Source organism: Sminthopsis crassicaudata, chromosome 4 (assembly GCF_048593235.1).
Source record: "Sminthopsis crassicaudata isolate SCR6 chromosome 4, ASM4859323v1, whole genome shotgun sequence".
NCBI lineage: Eukaryota > Metazoa > Chordata > Mammalia > Dasyuromorphia > Dasyuridae > Sminthopsis > Sminthopsis crassicaudata.
The window spans coordinates 28457020-28475903 of record NC_133620.1 but is presented as its reverse complement, the minus strand read 5'-3'; the positions used below and the strand labels follow the sequence as shown (position 1 = coordinate 28475903).

The window sequence follows — 18884 nt, the reverse complement described above, 5'->3', positions numbered from 1 at the left end:
ACTCCTGGAGGCGGGTCCGGCGAGGGGCAGGTTTGTTGGAGAGGTCAGTGGCAGGAGGATGGCAGGGTGTGGACCAGTGATAAAGGGTGTGGGCAGCTGCGGGGGGGGGGGTGCTCCCTGGGGCTCACCACCTCCTGAAGCAGGTGATTGAAACAAACAAGTCTGAGTTTCCTCCGTCTTTCCCTCTTCCGTCCCAGGGCCGCGGGGCCATTTTGCAGGCCAAGAAGACGCCGTCCGAGGAAGAGTTTGAGACAATCAAGCTGATCAGCAATGGCGCCTATGGGTAACGGGCCCTGCCCCTGGCCTGGAGCTTAGGGAAGTGCTTCAGAGGGTCTCCCCAAGGCTGGTGGTGCTGTGTGCCTCGTCCCGGGGCCCCCTGGGAGCCTGTCTGATGGTCACTTCCCTTTCTGAAGTTCCCACCAGCCCCCCTTTGATAAAACAGCTTAGGCTTTACCTAACTGAGGCCTGAGCCCCCTCCCCGAGCTAGAAGAACCCACCCTTTTTCTTTGGGCAGTCAGGGCTTGTGACTCACCTCCACCCCCTTCCCCAGGCCTCTCAAATCTCCCAAGGAGCCCCTGCCTCCTGCCCTGCCCTCCAGCCTCGGAGGGGCATGGGGGGGGGGGCGGCCTCCCACTGAGAGCGCGTCTTGCTTTGCAGGGCTGTGTTCCTGGTGCGCCACAGGTCCACCCGCCAGCGCTTTGCCATGAAGAAGGTTAACAAGCAAAACCTCATCCTGCGCAACCAGATCCAGCAGGCGTTCGTGGAGCGTGACATCCTCACCTTCGCCGAGAACCCTTTCGTCGTCAGCATGTTCTGTTCCTTTGAGACCCGGCGCCACCTGTGCATGGTCATGGAGTATGTGGAAGGTAGGGGCCGTGGTGGGCGGGCTGAGCCCGGCGGGGGGGTGGGGGGGGCCTGTGTCGTGGCAGCCTCGAGGCAGTGGGGGGCAGGGCAGTGTAGAGACCAGGCTGCCCCAAAGGTGGGAGGGGGCTGGGGAGGGGAGGCTGAGCTCTGTCGTGGACACTCTGAGAGAGACCCAGGTTCATCTTGGGTGGGGGCGTCGCTGGGGAGAGTGAGGGCAGGGGGGGACTCTGGGGGACAAGTGCTGGGTGGCGTCAGTGAGGCCGCAAGGTCTTGTGTCAAGGGGACACATCCTGTCCCCCAGTGGCTGCAGGGGTGGATACTACTACTGTTATCCCCGTTTTATAGATGAGGAAACTGAAGCAAACAGAGACAGAGTGAGTTGTCCAGAGTCACACAGCTCGGAAGGGTCCGAGCTTGGCCCAGGGCTCTACCCACTGAGCCACTTAGCTGCTTCCAGCCCAGCTGGCCACTACTGTTATTATCCCACACAGTTGAGGAAACTGAAGCCGGCAGAAGTTAGCTGGCCTGCCCGGACCACAGAGCTGGGGTCTGGGGCCAGAGTGGGAGTCAGCTTTTCCTGACTCCCGCCTGGCGCTCTGCCCACGGCACCCTCAGCTGCCCCTCTGCCACCCGGAGGCTGCCAGGCGTGCTGCTCCCTGAGGGAGGTTCTTTGCCCCGGAGTGGGCACCTGAGCGGCTGGGGCGCTGTCATTGCAGGGGGGGACTGTGCCACGCTGCTGAAGAACATCGGGGCGCTGCCCGTCGACATGGCACGCATGTACTTTGCCGAGACAGTGCTGGCGCTGGAATACCTGCACAACTACGGCATCGTGCACCGGGACCTCAAGCCCGACAAGTAAGGAGCAGGGGGCCATGGGAGGCAGCCCACCCACCCCACCCCTGGCCCCGGCCCCTGCAGCGGTCTTGGGCCCCACTCACCTCTGCTGTGGCCAGGCATTCCCGGCGGGGCCCTGCGCTGACCCCTCCCGCTCACCCATACTTATGGGAGCCGGTGCTAAGTACTGCACAGTGGGGTGCCCACATGGGCATGGGGCTGGCGAAGGCCTGAGCCGGGCTGCTTTACTTCCAGCCTCCTGATAACATCCATGGGTCACATCAAACTGACCGACTTCGGGCTGTCCAAAATCGGCCTCATGAGCCTGACCACCAACTTGTACGAGGGCCACATCGAGAAGGACGCCCGCGAGTTCCTGGACAAGCAGGTGAGGGGGCCGACCCTGTTGGCCCTGAGATGGAAGGTGGGCAAGGAGAGGGCCGGGGGCCCTGGGAGGGTGTCAGGACCTGCCTGGGAAGTCCCTGGGGTGCAGCGACCCCAGGCCTCTCAGTGAGGGTCAGGATGGAGGAGAGCAGAGTTGGAGCCAGCTCCCTACCCCCTGGTAGCATCCGTCCCCAAAATCGCTGCTGAGCGGGCACAGACACCTTCCAGCGGGCATCTGTCTGTACCTGGAGATTAGCTGAGCAGGCAGGAGGGCAAGGGATGCTAGGGCAGTGCCATGTGAGGCAGGCTCACCATGTGCCCAGCAGGGAGGCCAGGGCTCGGAGGATGGAAGCGCAGGGAGAGGACACGGGCGTTCCCACACTCTCCTTAAGGCACCTGGGCTTGGCTGAGTGCCAGGCGCTTTGTCCTCCCAGGTGTGATTATCTCCATCTTACAGGGACCAGCCAGGGAGCAGGAGCTAAGACTTGAACTCGGGACATTTGCTCACTGGGTGGCACGGGGGAAAACATGGGCCTGTGGGCCCCATTCCCCCCAATGGGTAAAACAGACAGGCTGTCACACGGTGCTGAGAGCCGCCCTTCTTCCGCGCCAGGTGTGTGGGACCCCCGAGTACATCGCCCCCGAGGTGATCCTGAGACAGGGCTACGGGAAGCCGGTGGACTGGTGGGCCATGGGCATCATCCTCTACGAGTTCCTCGTGGGCTGCGTCCCTTTCTTTGGGGACACTCCGGAGGAGCTCTTTGGACAAGTGATCAGTGGTAGGTGGTGGCTGGATGCCCAGGAGGGGTGGAACAGTCGTGCCTGCTGGGCGTCTCCCTGGCCGGGGCGCCTCCATGGCAGGAGGGGACGGGGATGAGGCAGAAGGTGGGGCAGCCGATCTGTGGCGCTGGGGAGACCTCTCAGGATCCCACTCCCGCTCTGACCGTCCCCCCTCCCTCAGATGAGATTGCGTGGCCCGAGGGTGATGACGCCCTCCCTCCCGATGCCCAGGACCTCACCTCCAAGCTGCTGCACCAGAACCCCTTGGAGAGGATGGGCACAGGTAGGCCTCACGGGATGGGGGCGTCCAAAGGAAGCTCTGGCTGGGGGGGGGACGACTCCGGCTGCAGGCCCCGCTTTGGCGCAGACCCTGAGGCCTCCTGGCCCCAAGGCTGAGGCTGTCCTCTCCGTGCCCCCCTCCCCGCCCCGTGCCCCTTGGCAGGCAGTGCCAGCGAGGTGAGGCAGCACCGTTTCTTCAAAGACCTGGACTGGACGGGCCTGCTGCGCCAGAAGGCCGAGTTCATCCCGCAGCTGGAGTCCGAGGACGACACGAGCTACTTCGACAGTAAGGGAGCACGGCCCTGGGCCCGCCTGGTTTGGGCTCCCGGCCCCTAATCCCCGTTGTTCCATCCATGGCCGTGGCGGGCGTGGGGGAGGTCTTTTCCACCTTGCAGCCCACTCCCCATGTCTGACGCCCCCCACTGCCTTCTGTTTGCTCTTCTGCTCTTTCTAGCCCCATTGATAGAGGTGCAAAAATAGAGGATGAGGATGAGGATGGTAGTAAGTAGTAGCTTTTATACAGCATTGTAAAGTGGGCCCGTCTGATTCGCTCCTCTGTTATTCCCATTTTACAGCTGAGGAAACTGAGTCAGAATGAAGCGATTTGCCCAGGGTGGGTCTGAGGCCTGATCACGGCCTGGGCCGCCCATGGCGGCAGGCGTGGCAGGCTCTGCGTGCTGCCCACGGCGCCCTTGCTGCGCCTCTTCCCAAGCGCTCTGAAGGCTTGAATTTTCCCCTCCTGCTCCTTGCCTTCTCCCATTCTGTGCCTAAGTAGGGCCTGGGAGTGTCACAGCTCAGGGGAGGCGCAAAGCTGGGCTCTCTCCCCATTCTGAGGAAGCTCTTGGGCCAGTGATCCCTGTCCCCAGGATCATGGAATCCGTCATTGGAGAGTTGACTTCTGGCCAGTGCACCCTTTGTTGGGTTTGTTTGGGGTAGCAGACCCCAAAGGCATCCCCCTGAGGGCAGCCTTCCTCAGCTTCTCAGGGACCTCTGTCCTGGGAGCCCATGGGGGCCAGACCTCCTGCTCTTCCCAGAGGCAGTACCCCCAGTTCCTTGGGCAGATCCTCGTAGCCTGGGCATGAGGTCGGTCAGGACCATGGTGCCATCCTCTGGATGGTTCCCGGCTTTTCAATGCTCCCAGAATTGACCCCCGTATTCCTGAGGTGGGCTTAAATGTAAGACTTGCCACTGGCCGTCTTCCTCATCCACCTGGTTCTCGGGAGCCTGCCCAGGCCTGACTTATCTGCTCGCCGTGGGCTCGGGCCCTCTCCAGGCAGACTTCTGGGGGGCTGTGCCCCCTGCCCTTCCTGACCCCACTGCCAGGATGGCATTCCTTGGGGCCCACGTGGGCCACATGCTGCTCTCTCCCCACCCTGGGTGGGGCCCATGCCATCCAGCAGCTTGGGGCTGTCTTGTCTGGAGCAGCCATTGTTAGAGCCAGGATGGGTCTGGCTCTGCAGGCCTGTGTGCCAGACCCCCTCCTCTCTCTGTAGCTACTTGGGACACTGGCCCTACTTTTTTGCGTGACCCCCCGGCTTCCCCTGCCCATCCCACGCGAGTGCGGCCTAATGCCCGGCCAGGCACCCTGGGTAGTCAAATCCCCTTCCTCCCATAAGCTCCAGGACACTGGTACCGAGAACCCCTCTGCCCTCCAGGAGGCTCCCTGTCAGTAGGGCGGGGTCGCTTATTTGTAACAGGAGGTGATGAGGTCAGAGGCCAGAGTGCCTGGCCCACCTTGGGCCCGGACTCTGGCACCGCCTTACCCGCCCGTGTGTCTGTCCCAGCCCGCTCAGAACGTTACCGCCACGTGGACTCGGAGGACGAGGATGACCCCAACGACGACGACCACGTGGAAATCCGTCAGTTCTCTTCCTGCTCCCCAAGGTTTAGCAAGGTAAGGGAGTCTGGGACCGCTCATCCAGGGTGAGTGGGAGACGGGCAGGAAGGAGAGCCTGAAGGCAGAGCTGAGGGGAGAGGAACAACTGGGGGGCCCCCATCAGGCTTCCAGCTGCACCTGGAGCTCTTGCGAGTCCTGGGACCTGGGGTGGCGGGGCCTGTGGGGGCCAGCCCGGGGCCTCTTTTTGCCGCTCTTGTACTTGGGGGCTCCGGGAGCATGTTGCTTTCCCCACCAAAGAACCACAGCGCCCCTCCATGAGGCTTCCATGCCCCCGGCTGCCCTTCTTCACCCTCTCCTCCACCACGGGTGGGATACTCACTCCCCCCAAACCTCCCACTCAGTGATCGGAAGCTCAAGCTCCTGTCTCGGCATCTTCTCAGCTGGATCGTGGCCCCCAGCCCCTCCCATGGTCCCTCGTGGTCCTGCTCCTTGGCTTGAGCAGTTTCTCTGGAATCCCCCAGCCTCTTGTCCTGGGGTCGATCCCGTGTCCCATGCACCGTGGCTGCCTCTGGTGCGAGCTGTGAGCCGTGTGCCGAGACTCCCCAGACCGCTTTCCCCCTACCCCCTTCCTAGCAGAACAGGGAGGTTCTCTGCCCAGGCCGTGCCGTGCCAGCCTCCCGTCCCCGCCTCCAGCCAGCGCCCTTTCCCTCCTGCCCACCACAGGTGTACAGCAGCCTGGAAAGGCTCTCCCTGCTTGAAGAGCGCAGGACTCCGCCCCCCACCAAGCGCAGCCTCAGCGAGGAGAAGGAGGACAGGCTGGACGGGCTCAGCGGCCTCAAGGCCAAGGACCGGGGCTGGGTGATTGGCTCCCCCGAGATGTGAGTGTGGGCCCGGCAGGGAGCAGGCTCCTGTGGTCGCTCAGCCTTAGTGCCCGGGCATCCAGGCTCCGTTTTTCCTTACAGATTGAGGAAGCGGCTGTCGGTGTCCGAGTCCTCCCATACGGAAAGCGACTCCAGCCCCCCACTGGGGGTACGGCGGCGCTGCTCAGGGCTGCTGGACGCGCCCCGCTTCCCAGATGCGGCTGATGAGGCAGGCGGCAGCCCCCGGCAGAGCCAGCAGCTGACAGAGGCCACGGCCTTTCTGACTCCCCAGCCCCGAGAGGGCTGCCCGGGGCCCACCGCAGAGCAGCTGGGAGAGCGGAAGGCCCAGGAGGACAAGGAGCCAGGTCCGGTGCCTCCTCCCTCGGGGTCTCTGGGGGACAGGGCCCCTGGCGGAGAGGGCGGCGGGGGATGGGAAGCAGAGCTTAGCAGGAGTCTCCCAGGACACTTGTGAGGGGGGGGTCCTGGGGTCCCATTCTCTGCTCAGCGGCTCTCAAATCCCGCCTGACCAGGGGTCGACGGGGGCATTCGGGGGCATTCTGATCTCTCCCTGCGGCTGCCCTGCAGGTGGGAGTCCTGGAAGTATCTGTGCCCAGCAAGGCCGACGGAATAGCCACGAAGGCCTGGAGACCTCCACGCCCAAGGCCATCAGCGACCTGGCTGTGCGGCGGGCGCGCCACCGGCTGCTGTCCGGGGAGTCTGGAGACAAGCGCTTGCCCAGGCCCGCCAACAAGGTCATCAAGTCCGCCTCCGCCACGGCCCTGTCCCTTCTCATCCCCTCAGGTGATTCCTCTTGCACCGGTCTGTGGGCCCGTGACTGCAGAGAAGCTTTGTGTGTGTGTGTGTGTGTGTGTGTGTGTGTGTGTGTGTGTGTGTGCGCGCGCGCACGGCCGTCCAGGACAGCCACAGCGGTGTGGCCTGTGAGTGCCAGGTGTGCGTCAGGCGGGAAGATTTAGGGACGGGCAGGGCAGTAACTTACTGGACCTGTTTCTGCTCCAGATCACCATGGATGCTCCCCCTTGGCCAGCCCAATGTCCCCCCATTCTCAGTCATCCAATCCCTCATCCCGGGACTCCTCCCCAAGCAGAGATTTCTCTCCAGCCATCAGCAACCCGAAGCCCCCTATCGTCATTCACCGAGCTGCCAAGAAGTACGGCTTCACGCTGAGAGCCATCCGAGTCTATATGGGGGACACTGATGTTTACACTGTGCAGCACATGGTTTGGGTATGTCTGTGAGGCAGTGGGCCTCAACAGTGGGTTGAGGAGGGGCGGGGAGACTCCTAGGCCCTTGAGCCGCCCAGCTGCCCACCTCAGGATGGTGGTATCTACTGGCCCTGGTCATCGTCCTCACAATCCTCGTCTCCAACTGTACCCTCCAGTCACTGTCCCCAGAGTGGCCCAGGCTCCCTTAGTCCTCCCAGGCCATCCTCAGGCCTCCTGGGGGGACGAGGCAGGAAGGGCTCAGAGCTGGTCTTTTCTCGGAGGCAGCATGTGGAGGACGGAGGCCCGGCTAGCGAGGCCGGCCTGCGGGAGGGAGACCTCATCACGCATGTCAATGGCGAGCCTGTGCACGGCCTGGTGCACACCGAGGTGGTGGAGTTAATCCTGAAGGTGAGGAAGGGTCTACCCCGGGAGCCAGCTTTGGTGGGGAGGTGGTGTGGGCCTTTGGGGGGTGGGGGAGCGGGATGGGCTGACTGTACTTTGGCCCACAGGGTCCTCCCTTTCTTCAAACCCTTTGAAATCTGCTTTCTGCAGACCGAGGGTGCCCAGTGTGGGGGACAGGAACGCTGCCCTCTGCCTTGGGGGTGTGTCCACCTTCAGAATTATCCCAATGAGTGATTGTCTCGGCTGAGAGACTGTATGAGAGGGAGCCGGCCAGAGGTCTGTCTGAGCCAGGCTTTTTTTTGGGGGGGGATTTATTATCTTCTTGAACCCTCTGAGGCAGCTTTGGAGCCGGTTGTGGGGGGCAGACGGCCTCTCCGAGGGCCCCGGCACTCCGTGTGTCCCCTGGGAAGGAGGCTGCTCTTTAAAGCATGGGGCTCGGCTCCAGTCTGATGCTCGCTGCCCCCATTCTGTCTTCAGGAGGACAGGTTCTCCTCTAGCACAAATCCCTTCCTCCTCTGGAGACACTGGGGCTTCTGCTAAAGGAGGAAGGAGGATTGGGGGCAGGGTCATTCTCTTGAAAATCTGGCCCAGCCACCGGCGGCTCAAGGCCTGGAGCCAGGAAGGCTCTCGCACCCACCACTTGTGGGACTGTTGTTTACGTAAGCCTGTGCCTTGTGCTTGCATGCCACTTGGGAAGGATGGCTGCCCTCCTCCCAGGGTCGTCATGGAGACAATGGGCCGGGCACAGGGCCTGGCACGTAGAAGGTGCCCTCTGAGGGTCAGCTGTGGGGGTGCTGGTGACAGGGCGGGATTTGGGTCCATGTGGAAGGAACTGCAGCTGGACAAGGCCCTGTTTTTGATATTTCCCGAAGGGGGGGAGAGGGTCTGTTTCCACAGCGGTTTTCTCTCCTCTTTCTCCATGTCTTGAGGGGAGGGGTCATGTCCCCCAAGATTCCCTCTTTCCAGTTGCTCCCTGGGAGCCAGGCTCAGGTCCAGAGCACTTTCTCCCTATTGAGGCTTCCGTCTTCCAAAGGATGAAGCCGAGTTAGCCCCTCTGCCCCTCGCTCTGCGAGCTTCCGCCAGACTTGGTTCTGTTCCTCCTGGATGGCCCCTCCAGTGTTCCCCTTGCCCTTCTCCCACATGCTTTGCCGTGCACTTCCTCCCTCCCCCAGAACTTCCCTTTTCCTTGCCCGGGCCTTCCTGGAACTTGGGATCCATGCTGACCAGCTCTCACTGGTGGCCTCAGTCCTGAGCGCCACGTGGAGCCGCTCGAGTTTCTCTCCCGGCTGCTCCCTTGAAAACTTGGGGGGTCTTGGCTCGTGGTCTGGCCTTCCTTCTTCATGGCCACAGTGGGGGCCGTGCGCAGGGAATCCTCCCGGCCTTTACTTCTCCTCACGGCACTCGCTGGCCTTGGTTGGGTGTCCTCCCTCTGGCCGCTGCTGCTGGGAGCCCTGGCCCACTGCCCCCCCTGCCAGGCCAGCTTTTCTCCTGGCACATTTTGCCTGGGGTGAGGAGAGCACCAGCTGGGCCCTCTCTGGCTCCTTCTGGCACTAATGTGTTCCATTGTGTGTCCAGAAGCCCACCCTCGTCACCCTAACTCCCCCACAGACTGGAACGACCAGACCTCCCTGGCTCCTCCAGCTGCTTCTCGTTCCCTTCCCCTCCTGGCCACCAGCGTGGCTCCCAGAACACTCCAGGTCCAAGTCTCTGATCGCAGGATGCTCTTGTGTGCCCAGGAGCGATGGCTTCCCCATGTCAGAGGCAGCCAGGGGCAGGGCACCGAGGGCACACCTGGGCTGCTGCTCTCTGTGGGCCTTTGGGCACCTCGGTTTCTTCTCCTGCAGAGTGAAGGGGGGGGATTAGATCATCTCCCAGGCTCCCCCAGCTCTGGCCCAGATCTTGGGGGCCCACAAGTTGGGGGACTTCTTCCCTTTGGCCGCCGCCTGACTCGCCCCCTGTGCCCAGCAGAGTGGGAACAAGGTGTCCATCTCGACAACTCCCTTCGAGAACACGTCGATCCGAGTGGGACCCGCACGCAAGGGCAGCCACAGGTCCAAGATGGCCCGAAGAGACCGGAGGAGCAGGGCCAAGGACGGGCCCGAGAGGTGAGTCTGCTACCCCTGGACCCTCAGGTGCATGTGCCCCCCAGGTCCCCATGCCCAGGCGTCCCTCTGCCCAGAGCCTGCAGCCTGTGACCCTTCTCTCAGCAGCAGGAAGAGGGGCTCCCTGTTCCGGAAGATCACCAAGCAGGCTTCCTTCCTGCACACGAGCCGCAGCCTATCATCGCTCAGCCGCTCCTTGTCCTCCGGGGAGAGCGGGCCGGGCTCCCCCACCCACGGTCATGGCCACGGCCACAACCTGGCCCCACGGTCTCCCACCCAGAGCTTCCGAGGAGCTCCCGAGGCCTCGCACTCAGGTACGTGTGGTCTGGACCTCTCCCCGAGGGGCCCCCGGCCCAGAAACGGTCCCTTTGTGGAGTTGGGGTGGCTGGCAGAGCTCCTGTAGTGGACCCTCAGATGGGAGGGCTCCCCCTGGCCCTCCTGTTCCCAGGGCTCTGATTTTCTCTTTCATTCGTTCTCTGAAGTAGGTGGAAATTCTTCCCAGAGCAGCTCGCCCAGCTCTAGCGTCCCCAACTCTCCGGCCAGCTCTGGCCACATCCGGCCCAGCTCCCTGCACGGTCTGGCCCCCAAGCTGCAGCGGCAGTACCGCTCGCCCCGGCGCAAGTCGGCAGGCAGCATCCCCCTCTCCCCACTGGCGCACACTCCATCGCCCACGCCCCAGGCCACCTCCCCCCAGCGCTCCCCCGTCTCCTCTGCCTGGCCACTCCCTGACCAGCAGCCCCTCGGCCTTCCCTGGGAAGCTGCACTCCTCCCCGCCCCTGGGCCGGCAGATCTCGAGGCCCAAAAGCGCCGAACCGCCGCGCTCCCCGCTCCTGAAGAGGGTGCAGTCGGCCGAGAAGCTGGGGGCGGCCCTGGGGACCTCGGAGAAGAAGCTGTCTGCCTCGCGCAAGCCGAGTCTGGACCTGCCCCCCTGTGAGGTCAGGAAGGAGCTGGGGCTGCCCGGTGAGCCGGGGGACAAGGCCCCCCTGGCCAAGGCAGCCTCCCGGAGCCTGGGCACCATCCGGCACGGTACCGGGCAGAGCGCAGGGAGGCCCTGCAGAAGCAGGAGGCCATCCGCGAGGTGGGACTCTTCAGAGGACGAGGAAGACACGGACGACGACGGCTCTGAGAACAGCCAGGATGGACAAGGACAGGGGCCCCGCCGGGCCCTGCCCCAGTTGGCCCCCGAAGGAGGGCCCCCGAGCAAATTCCTGCCGGCTCTCCAGGCCCAAGAGAGTGCCAAAGAAAGCGCCCGCGGGCTCCAGGACCCACGGGGCAGGGGCTCGGCCTCCTGCAGCCACCTCCGGGACTCCCGTGAGGACGCCGGCTGATGAAGCTGCCCCTGGCACCGTGGCACGGCTGGGGTCCGACCAGCCCCGGGCCCTCGGGTTCCCAGGGTTCTCCGGGGCGCAGCCTCCACAGAGCCCACACTCCCCCAAGATGACGGGCAGGCCCAGCGCTGTCCTGAGCCAGCACTTACAGCACTTTGTCCTTGGCTGTCAGGAAGCCCTCTCCCCATCGGCCCCCCTCCCTTGCCCTGGTCCACATCCAAAGCAAGCCCCTGGGAGTTGTTCAGGCCCGGTCCAGCTCCGGCCTCTGCCCCTGCAGGTGCCCACCCTGGTCGAGGGTGGGCACGGCTGGGACGCAGCCTCGTCCCAGGCTGCCATGAGCCTTCAGCCGGGATCCAAGCTAGCGGGCTCCTCCAAGCCTGGCCAGCCCCAGGCCACACAGCTCACCAGCCCTTCCCAGCCCCTTGCTTACATGACCCCCAGCCCCAGCCCCGCCCTTGCCCACCTTGGGAGTCCAAGTGCCCCTGGGCAGAGAAGGAGGAACTAGCTTTGGGGAGCACCAAGGTGCCTGATGCTGCTGGGGACAGCAAACAGGCCCTGCAGTGCAAAGGGCTCCTGCAGCCCCCCGGGCGGGAAGAGACCGTGCCGCCGAGAGCCCTGCACGAGCCCCATGACTGTGCCCTGGTGCACGACGACCTTCTGAGAAGAACGTAGCTGCCGGCCTGGGCCCCGACCCCCCGTGTAATATATGCTCATGGAAACGCCTGGTGTGCCGCTATCTCTGTGCTGCCCCTGGGCCTGGGGAGCATCCGTCCCTGCGTACGTCGCCATCTCCAGAGCCCCTCCTTTCCCAGCACAGCCGGGGGCTGCCAGGAGGGTGCCGGGGGGGGATGGGTGCCCCCCACGGGGCCCGTGGAGGAAGGGAGGCCACGGCCTCTTGGGTCCTCCCATCACCCTCCATATCCTAGGGGCCCGCCTCCCAGGGGGCAGACGCGGAGTGGGGGAAGAAGGTGCTGGGGGGAGATGGTCTTCCCGACCCCCGTTTTGTGTCTCAGGGTGACCCTCAAGGAAGTGGAGCTGAGAGATGGTATGGGGGTTTGAGGGCCCCAGCTGCCTTGGCAAGAGCGGCCATTGGTCAGAGGATCTGGGGGTCCAGGCTGAAACGAAGCTGCCTCTGAGAAGTTGCTCCCGAGGGAGGCCCGGGAATAAGGAGGGTGGGTAGCTGGGGGCGCTTCTGGGCAAGTCGCCACTTGTGGAGTGCAGGGCTCTGCTGCGTGTCCTGGACCTCGGCGCCCACCGCGGCCTCCTCTCTCCTCCTCTCCTCCTCCCCTCCTCCCTTCCCTCCTCCTCCTCTCCCCTCCTCCTCCTCCTCCCTCCTCCCCTCCTCCCCTCCCTCCTCTCCTCCCTCCTCCTCCTCCCCTCCTCCCCTTCCTCCTCCTCCTCCTCCTCCCTCTCCCTCTGCCCTCTGTGAAATCTTTGTTTTCCCTTAATATGCCAGTGAAGCTTCCTGTGGCCCTGGGGCTGATGCTGAGGATATGGAAAAGGTTGGGGTGAGGGGAAGTGGAGGATGAGAGGCCTTGGGGCTTTCAAGTTGGGAGCCTCGAGTAGCTAGAGGCCTGGAAGTGTCCCCAGTGGGCCAAAAGGCGGGCCTGGAATCAGCCCTCAGGGCTGTGGCAAACCAGCTTGGGACTCTAGAATTGCAGAGGGGCAAGGCAAGGGGCTGCCCAGGGGTCAAGCTTTGCCAAGGCCTTAACAGGCCTTACCCAGGAGGGGGGAGGGCTGTTACAGACATAAAATGCCTGGGAGGGGAGCCCTGCCCCCACCGAGCTTAGCAGCTGAGCGAGAAGCACCCACCCCAGCCGCACAGCCAGGGACCTTCCCGGGACAGTCAGAGGCTCCTCGAGAGGTACCACCCCCCTTGCCAGGCCCCCCAGGGCCCTGTCCCCCATCCCCGCCCTGCGGAGTCGATGAGAGGAGTTTCCGGCTGGTACTCCTTCCTTTCCCCTTCCTCCTGGGCCCTGCACAACTTGAGCACGTGCCCAGGACATGGGCATCTGCAGTGGGAGGAGCAGCGCCATCTGGGCACCAGCTGCGCTTGTCTTGTTCCGCCCCAACCCCTGCACATTCACCATGGGAGGGTCCTCCACAGGTTCGTCTGTCCAGGGTTCTGGAAGGGGCCATCCGGGCGGTCAGAGACAACGCCCATCCAAGGTGGCCGGGGCTCCATCTCCCCAATTCCAAGCAGGGCCTCTGTCACCTGGTCGCCTTTTGCATTTATCCGGCCCTGCTCCATGCAGATGCAAGGGTGATGCAGTCCTGGCCCAAATGGGCTCCCTATCGATTGGGGAAAGCACCATGTTCAGACCAATTTCAAGGTTTTTGGGGAGCCAGAACAGAGGCGGGGAGGGGGCAGAAGCATGAGAAGAGTTGTGATGGAAGGGGGTACTTGAGTCTTGGAGAAGGGGTTCCATGGCAAAGGTGAAAAGGGGAGGCAGTCTGTGCGAAAGCAGGGGGCCCCGATGGCCGGGCGTTCTCAGCCAGGTGGCCGAGGGCAGGAGGGCCGGCCGCCGCAGAGTCCCCAGAGATGAGGAAGAAAATTAGACGTGTACTTGGGTATTGGGGTTAATCACTCGGTAGTCTCTTTTTTCAGTAATACTTGAGATTGGGGCAGCTAGGTGGTGCAATGGATGGAGCACTGGCCCTGGAGTCTACTCTGGCCCCAGACTCTAGCTGTGTGACTCTGGGCAAGTCACTTTACCCCGACTGCCTCCACAAAATGATAGTAATACTTGAGATTGTGCATTCTCTGCTGCTATCTTGGGGTCCTCAAGGTCTCCGGAGAGCCCAGTCCCCCCTCCCTGTGGGCCCATGAGGTTTGATCCCATCTCTCCCTGGGTTCTGGTCCATCCCTTCGCTCGGCCCATGGGGCGTCTCCATGTCCTTGGTGAAGGAGAATGTTTCTTATAGAAACACGGAGCCAGGGATGGCTTCAGGTGGGGCAGGAGGCCGGGCCCAGGCGTCACGGCACAGCGGCTCCTGGCCAGAGACAGCTGGCTCACGGGCGTCGTGGAGCCCGCGAGTGAATGGGGGTGTTGGGACCACAGGCCCGTCTGTGCTTTTTTTCTGAGTCTTCTGCTCAATGGCCCGCAAAGTTCTTCAAGCACGAGGTTCTCCCGAGCAGCCAGGCTCCCCATCTGGGATCGAGGGTGACCGCCAGCACTGAAGGGAGGCGCGCTCCCCAGACCCTGCTGGTGGGAGCAGAGTAGGGGGTGCTGGCGCTCGGGTGGCCATCATCACCACTTCCCCCAACACCCCTTGGCTTCCTTTTTGCCCAGCACTGTGCTGACGCCAAACGCAGGACATTCCCTGCCCTCCCGGCGGCCACCTTCCACCCTCTTTAGAAGGAAGCATGGATCCTTTGGTCTCATCTGTCAAGCACCGAGTCTGCTTTTTCAGGCCCTGGGGTTCGTAGCCACCCCCAAGCACGCTTGCCCGGCCTTCTCCATGGAGGCGTTTGTGAGGCCCCGGCACCATTGCCCCAAGCTGGGACCAGAAAGAATCGCCAAATCCAGAAGGCCCATTTTCCCTTCTCTCCTGTCTCAGTAGTCTGCTCTTGAGCTGTCATTTCTGTATGGTGGTAGTAGCTTAATATGTAATTAGATTATCCCCCAGAAAGGCAAATCAGCTGGGTGGCCAGTGTGACCTGGTGCTACAGAATAGTTTGGAGTAGTGTGTAAATTCTCCCAAAAAGCTGTGATTGTGAAACCCCCTCATTTATGCTCTCCCCGACGAGTGAGTGTGGACGGGGACTTCAGCAAGAGGTGCAGGTCCCTCTGTGGATTTATGTATCTTCAAATAAATGTGTTTTACTTGTAACCGTGTTGGATTATTTTTAGTTTTTTCCAATTACATAGATAGTTTCAACCTTCACTTCTGGAAGATTTTGAGTTCCCCCATCCCCAAGACAGCAAGCAATCTGATCCAGGTCATACATAAACATTTTCATAGTAGTCAAATCGGGAAACAAAACTCGGAACAAAAGAGAAAAAACCCAAAGGTGACAATGGTCCGCTTCCGTCCATTCCATCTCCATAATTTTCCTTCTGGATGTGGATGGCACTTTCTGTCCCAAGTCTATGGGAATTGTCTCGGATCCTCTATTGCTGAGAACTAAATCTAACATAATTGATTCTTGTACGATCCTGCTGTCGCTGTATACAGCGTTCTGGTTCTGCTCACTTCACTATCAATCAACGTAAGCCCAGGCTTTTCTGAATGAAGCCTCTGACAAGATGACAGCTGAGTTATCATTTTTAAGTTATAATAAACTGTCAAATAATTTGGGGAAATTACTTTGTTGGGGGGGGCAATACAGATTCCCCCAAAAGGATAGGAGAATTTTTTTTTTCAGAAACAGCATTTGCTCAATGTTTATTAAAGCTTCTGAGTTCCTGTCCAAAGTGAGAAATCTAGAGTGGATTAAAACATAAGCTCTGGGGAAGGGCCCTCCTGGAACTGCCAGAGTTAACGAAGAGATTTTTAATGATTACAGTTGTGATGTTGCCGTTCTAATAGAAGTGACTTTTAGAGATGTAGCAAGGACTCGGCTGCTTTCCTTTCCCTGTCATGGGACTCATCAGAGGGTGGTTCAGGGAAGCGACCACTCTTCAAACCCCAAACCTCGCCATTTGCCAAGAGATAACATTATAAGCAATAAATTAAACTTCAGCTTCAAAACCTGCGTGTTTCCAGACAAGTCACTTAACCTCCATCTGCCTCCATTTTCCCTATCTGTAAAATAGAAATGTTGTTATCCACCTCTGAGTTTTTGTGAGGATCAAAGGTTTTTGTTTTTTTTTTTTTGCTATTATTTACTTGTTTTTTTCTCATTTTTTCCCTTTAAAAAATGTTTTATTATTATAGCTTTTTTATTGACAGAACATAGGCATGATGGGTAGTTTTTCAACATTGTCCCTTCAGAATCAGATTTGTAAAAGACTTCACAAACCTTAGAACTAAGTGCTAGAAATTTTTAACCTCTGCACCCTCATGTATCTGTATCCTAACCCAATCCCGTATCGGATCTCTTCTGGACTACTGTGTTGGCCTCCTAATTGCTCTCTCCACCCCAACTGCCTCCCCTTTCCCCTCTGTCCTCATACACCCAAATTGATATTCCTACAGACAGATTTGGACACGGGCCTCCATTTCTATAAATTACTCGGCAGCTCCCTGTGGCCTCTAGGACAAAACAGGGACTCCTCTTCCGGGCCTCCGCAGGCCGGCTCCCTTCCGAGCTCTGTGAGTGGACTTCCGTTCCCCTCGGTTACCACTAAAAGGCAGAGGGCTGCAGTCCCGGCCTAAGCCACAAGGTGGCAGTCCGAGTCCACGTTGCTCCAGCTCCTGCAGGCCCTGGTGGGACAGCCTCCCAGGAAGACAAACTGGGCTCGATCCTGCCCCTTCTGGTCCAGCCTCAGTAGTGCCTGGTTGGGTCTGAATGTGAGTGCCCTTGTCCTGATCTCCAATTTTAAAAATTTAAAGATGGCTCAGCCACTGGCAGACCAGAGAACTTCACCAGTTGGACCGGGGGAGGGGGATGTGTCCCCAATACCCTGTTAAATTTGATCCGCAGCAGTAATATCTCCATCTCCCTAAATCTAGACAATTGCTCATTTCCTAGGGCTGAATGCTCACAATGGGGGGAGTGCGCTCTGGTTCAGCTGGCTCCAGCGATGCCCTAATCTATACCAGCAGGGCCTCCCCTCCCCCCTTCTTCCTCACTGTGATGTGGAACTGAGATTCCCAGGGCCAGCCTTCAGACTGCAGCTGCTCTGCCTCCCACTCCCGCCCAGGTGACCTCAGGAGCCTCCCTGTTGTGCCCCTGGGTTTTCCACAGATGTGCCCACAGATCACAGAGGGGGGAATCGCCCCTTGGGCATTCTGAGGTCAAAGGTGAGGGATGGGAGACAAGCTCTTGACTTGGCACATTGGCTTGTGGGAAGCCACAAGAATGTTACTGAGTATCCTTTGGGCCACGAGCTAGCCACCACCCTGCTGGCCACCAAGGGTCTTGGACAGATGATCCAAGCATCCTTCCTTTCCTCTCTCTCCTTCCCTCCCTCCTCCCTCTTTCCCCGGAATCCCAGGTCAGGTGCCCCTCCTACATGAGCCCTACTTTTCACCAGGGACATTTATTCCCCTGTGTCCGGATGGGCCCCCCCTCCCTCACCCCCTTGGCAGAATGGAAGCTTCTCGACGTCAGGCTCTGTCATTTTCATTTTGGCTCCAAGGCCTGGCCGGGTCCTGGCCCACAGTAGGTGCTTAGTTATAATTGAGCACAGTGTCGAATCCAAAAGGAAATGTCCCTGGGGAGAGCCGGAGGAATGAAGCTCAATGACATTTGTAAGTCTGCCCAAGATGGGGGAGGGCACGTGGTGGGAGGGGGCGGGGAGGTGTCCATAAATAGTCAGACGGGAGGGAGGTACAGCTTCTCCTTCCACCGGAAGGCCTCGACTTAAGCCAGGACTTAGCCAGTGCCCGCTGGGTGGGCGCCAGACACTGTGGGGATAATGGCTGAACAAAACAATCTCTACTTGCAAAGTGCTCTTTTTTTTTTTAAAAGAAAAATTAAATATTTTTTAAACCAGCAAAAGTTCACCTTTCTCCCCCTTCACCCCCATTGAGAACAAAGAAACAAACTCCCCATTACAGAGAAAGGCCATTTCCACATTGGCCACGGCCAAAAGAACCGCGTGTGCGAGCAGCCATCCGCATCCACGCGCGATCACTGACAAATACGGCCCGAGGACTTTGGGGATTTTTGTTGTTCGGGGTCTCTGTGACCCTGTGAGCTTTTCTTAGCAAACACACTGGAGAGTTCGCCATTTCCTTCTTCAGCTCATTTTACAGATGAGGAAACTGAGGCAAATCAGGGTTGACGGACTTGCCCAGAGTCACGCCCGGGGGGAGAGTTGGAAACTGGCTCAGGTCTTCCGGCCTCAGGCCTTGCTCCCTCCCTGGGCCTCCCGGCACATCTCGGCCTTCCCGCTCCGGGTGGTGATAAATGTGGCCCGGGAGGTCCTGGAGGACGGGCCCAGACTCCCTCCCCCACGCTTAAAGCTTGCGTCCGGGCCACACTGGACTGAACCGGGCCAACAGCGCTCTCGGACGCAAAGACTCTGGAGAACCGGTTCCGGCCTCAGTGCGGGACTCCAGGAGCCTCCCTGGGGAAGGAAGGCTCAGCCTCCGGGGGCCGCCTTCGGGACGGCTCCCCAGCGCCGGGTCTCGGTCTAAGTGGGGCGGCCCTCAAACTCTCGCGATCTCTCTAGGGGAGGCCCGTTCTGCGCCACGTGGGCGAGCTGCCGACTCCGGCCGGATCGGCGCCAGTTCCTCAGCCCCTCCAGGCCTTGCTCCCGGCCTGTCACCACTATTCGGCCTATGGACGCCGCTCCCACGTTCTCACACGCGCCCCCGCTGGCAGTAACACCCGTTTCATAGGCGCCAAGTGGGACCACACCTGTCATCAGTCCTCACTCTATAAGACGCCATACGCACGCTCACACGCGTGCACGCACCGACGCGCACACATAAGCATATGTCCCCTGCGCGCGCACACGCACTCACCCCCCACACGCGCCCATACACATTGTACACCCGCAGACACGCACCTCGCACACACAACCCACGTGTACATACACATTGTACACGCACACGCACCCCCCACGCGCACATACACGTTGTACATGCGCACACACACAACCCACGTGTACATACACATTGTACACGTGTGCGCACACACCTCGCACCCCCCCCACACGCGCACATACGCATAGTACACGTGTGCGCACACACCTCGCACACCCCCCCCACACGCGCACATACACATTGTACACGTGTGCGCACACACCTCGCACACCCCCACACACACGCGCACATATACATTGTACACGCGCCCGCGCACACGCGCACAGTCACGCGCCTCCGTATGTGCTCGGCGCCCAGCCCCCTCACCTCGCTGCATCCGGGGACGGGAC

General features: G+C 60.8%; 1 protein-coding gene across 1 annotated transcript in view; it reads left to right on the top strand.

Moving 5' to 3' along the window:
• The window catches only part of MAST2 (microtubule associated serine/threonine kinase 2), a 132186-nt gene extending 120574 nt beyond the window's left edge, over positions 1–11612 (top strand). The window contains 17 exon segments of the mRNA XM_074266065.1: positions 198–283; positions 658–866; positions 1581–1719; positions 1954–2086; positions 2696–2861; positions 3044–3145; positions 3305–3427; positions 4926–5035; positions 5702–5856; positions 5941–6203; positions 6424–6639; positions 6856–7082; positions 7347–7469; positions 9432–9568; positions 9671–9879; positions 10051–10265; positions 10267–11612. Of these exon segments, the coding sequence (XP_074122166.1) occupies positions 198–283; positions 658–866; positions 1581–1719; positions 1954–2086; positions 2696–2861; positions 3044–3145; positions 3305–3427; positions 4926–5035; positions 5702–5856; positions 5941–6203; positions 6424–6639; positions 6856–7082; positions 7347–7469; positions 9432–9568; positions 9671–9879; positions 10051–10265; positions 10267–10893 (3240 nt within the window). The 3' untranslated portion in view covers positions 10894–11612.
• The last annotated feature ends 7272 nt before the right edge of the window (positions 11613–18884 follow it).